Here is a 2574-nt window from a genome sequence, read left to right as displayed (position 1 = left end):
ATGATAACAACAAGAAAAACAACAAGTTTTCCCTCAATGAAAGTACACGATACATCAGCGAAGCTGGCTAGAAATTACAAAATCTTGTCATTTGAGTTTTCAAAATTTGCAAAAGATATGAAAGGAAAGTTTGATAAAGTTTATTTGTAAGTTTTGAAATTAATTTGCACAATTGCTAAACTGGCAGTTTGGCATAAGCTTAATTGGTTGAACTGAGTGCGTTTTGCTTGAATCCGCAAAACTTACATGCACTTCACCATCGGCCATGGAGCTACTACAGACGTTACTGACATCAAAAGCTTCTCTTGAAAGAAACGGACGGCTAAAGTGTCCGAACAAGCACGTTTCTGTGAGGCTGAGTTATCCTTTATGTAGGATGTCAAACTTTGCTCGTTCAAAATGGCACCCTGATTTCTTTCACCGAAACTTCGCTGCAAGAAAGCGGCGCGAACAGAGCGCGCGAACATTGTAATGGCGTTTTGATTTTGATTGGCTGCCTACATCGTACGATTGTTTGATTCTCACTTTTAATTGGTTTATTTCAGCGGGCAAAAATACATTTTAGCCTGAAAAATGCGTCACAATGCCCTAAAAGGTGATAATGATAATGAATATTCTCTTAATTTGGAAAGAAAACGCCAACTATCTTGAGACCCAGGTTCTTGAGCTGGTGCACATGACGGTTTGTTGTAGAATAAATTAAGTTTGCTGGGCCTATCAAGCTCATAACTACTGCGAAGTCGAATCAAACATGGTGTAATATTCTACCATGGGTATTGTTATTCATGGCATGGTAATAAGCTATGGGTAATCACTCTGGCCTGAGACAAGGCTAAGATCAAGCAAAGATTGAAGAGGACAGCTAGATCAAGACGAGTTACTCGTTGGGTGGGAGGGTGGCTAGTCACCAACCTCTTCGCTTTGGCTGCCTCGAGTAGAGTAATTGGGTGGGAAAGAGGGGTCGCGTAAATTCTTTTATACTATTCATTTCCATATAATCACCAGGGTACAATTACCAGTGTAAATTGAGTTTGCATAAAGAACAAAGGCAATAAAAGAGGAAGAAAAAAAGCTTGGCGTTTATTTTGTTTCACTGAAACGAAGGGGAGTTATGAAAGTTAAAACGAAGGCGATGACTTATAAAATGAATAACAGCGCAAATTGTATAAAGTATGAAGGTACGTGTCTGAGGACTAACAACGTGTAAATGATCGATAGAAGCTTCCTGTCTTGGCTTCCTACTCAGTCAACAAACCATTTGGATCTTAACGTGGAAACAATAGTACACTATAAATGAAACAACAGCAACAACGAAAAAAATAACCAAGTTAAACCCCCATAATGACCATAGTGTACATTGAATTCAAATAAGAAGCAGTTTTAAATTAACGTTTCTTACGACTTTTAGGTCGACCGAACCTCTCTACTCTACATAAGTATCATCAGCTGCTGCGCTGTTCAAAATAATTATGTGAAGAGAGCCTTAAGCCCATTACGATAATTTCTGCTGAAAATTAAACAGATAACAGGATTTATGGCACAATTTGCGGAAGCCAATAACCTAACAACATATACAAAGTAAGGGTCGCCACAATTCGGCCATATGATGGTCTCCGTAAAAAGGAGAATACACCAGAAGATAGCGAGGGGCAGCCAGCATGCTGCAAACCCTAACATAATAGCAATGGCCATCTTTAGGACGTTCCGCTCCCTTTGCTGGCGTTCTTGTCCAGCGTTGGCTGATTGCTCACCTGGAATTTTCTGTGACTTGAGCTTTAGATAGATGATAACGTAAAGTATGGTTATCAACACCAACGGGATAAACATGAATACAGCAATACAGGACATGATGTAATACTCATAGGATGAGAGCTCTCCAAAAAGTTCATTCCAATGCCGCTGACAAACCAGCTTCCCTGGATATTCAACAACGTTGCTGACGAAGAGCTCTGGAGAGAAAACAGCTATCGCGACTATCCAAGTGGCGACAATGAAGAACGGGCACAGCTTCGAACTGATGAGTGGAGAACGGAGAGGAAATACCACAGCTCCAAATCGATCCACTGCTATCAGAACCAGGCTCTGAATAGACACAGTAGAGGAAACTTCCGGTAAGAAGGAAACCAGCTTACATAAGGCCTGGCCAAGAGGACCACCGATCAGCCAGGAGTCTTTATAGAGCGGTTGTATCCTCCAAGGAATCAAGAAAATCGGAAACAGCAGATCTGACATGGCCATGTTTACAATGAAAAAGTTGATGGGCTTTCTCATGGTTTGCGACTTGTAGACAATTTTTCCGATGACAGTGTTCCCAGCCAACGAAAAAATGAAGATCAAGCAGTAAGCAAAGGTCACTCCAATTTTTTCTGCTGTAGGATTGCTGGAGCAGCTCGATGGCTGTGTTCTATTCATCGTTGTATTCGCGTTTTCCGACATCGCCTTTTAGTTTCTTTTTCTGCTCTTACGCTGACAAAAACGTTTTCTTCTGGTTTCTTCAGTTAGTAACGTCACTCTATTTATGTTCTAGCGAAGGTGAGATAACTGTTCGGCTTGATGCCGTCATTCGCGAGAAAA

General features: G+C 40.9%; 1 protein-coding gene across 1 annotated transcript; it reads right to left on the bottom strand.

Annotated features, from left to right (window-relative positions):
* Nucleotides 1-1348: 1348 nt before the first annotated feature.
* Nucleotides 1349-2436, bottom strand: LOC145487297 (RYamide receptor-like). The gene has a single exon (XM_081466053.1). The coding sequence runs from the start codon at nucleotides 2434-2436 to the stop codon at nucleotides 1468-1470; it is 969 nt and encodes a 322-aa protein (XP_081322179.1). The 3' UTR covers nucleotides 1349-1467.
* Nucleotides 2437-2574: the final 138 nt, after the last annotated feature.

This window comes from Orbicella franksi, chromosome 5, assembly GCF_964199315.1.
Source record: "Orbicella franksi chromosome 5, jaOrbFran1.1, whole genome shotgun sequence".
Taxonomy (NCBI): domain Eukaryota; kingdom Metazoa; phylum Cnidaria; class Anthozoa; order Scleractinia; family Merulinidae; genus Orbicella; species Orbicella franksi.
This window is presented reverse-complemented; position numbering and strand designations above follow the sequence as displayed.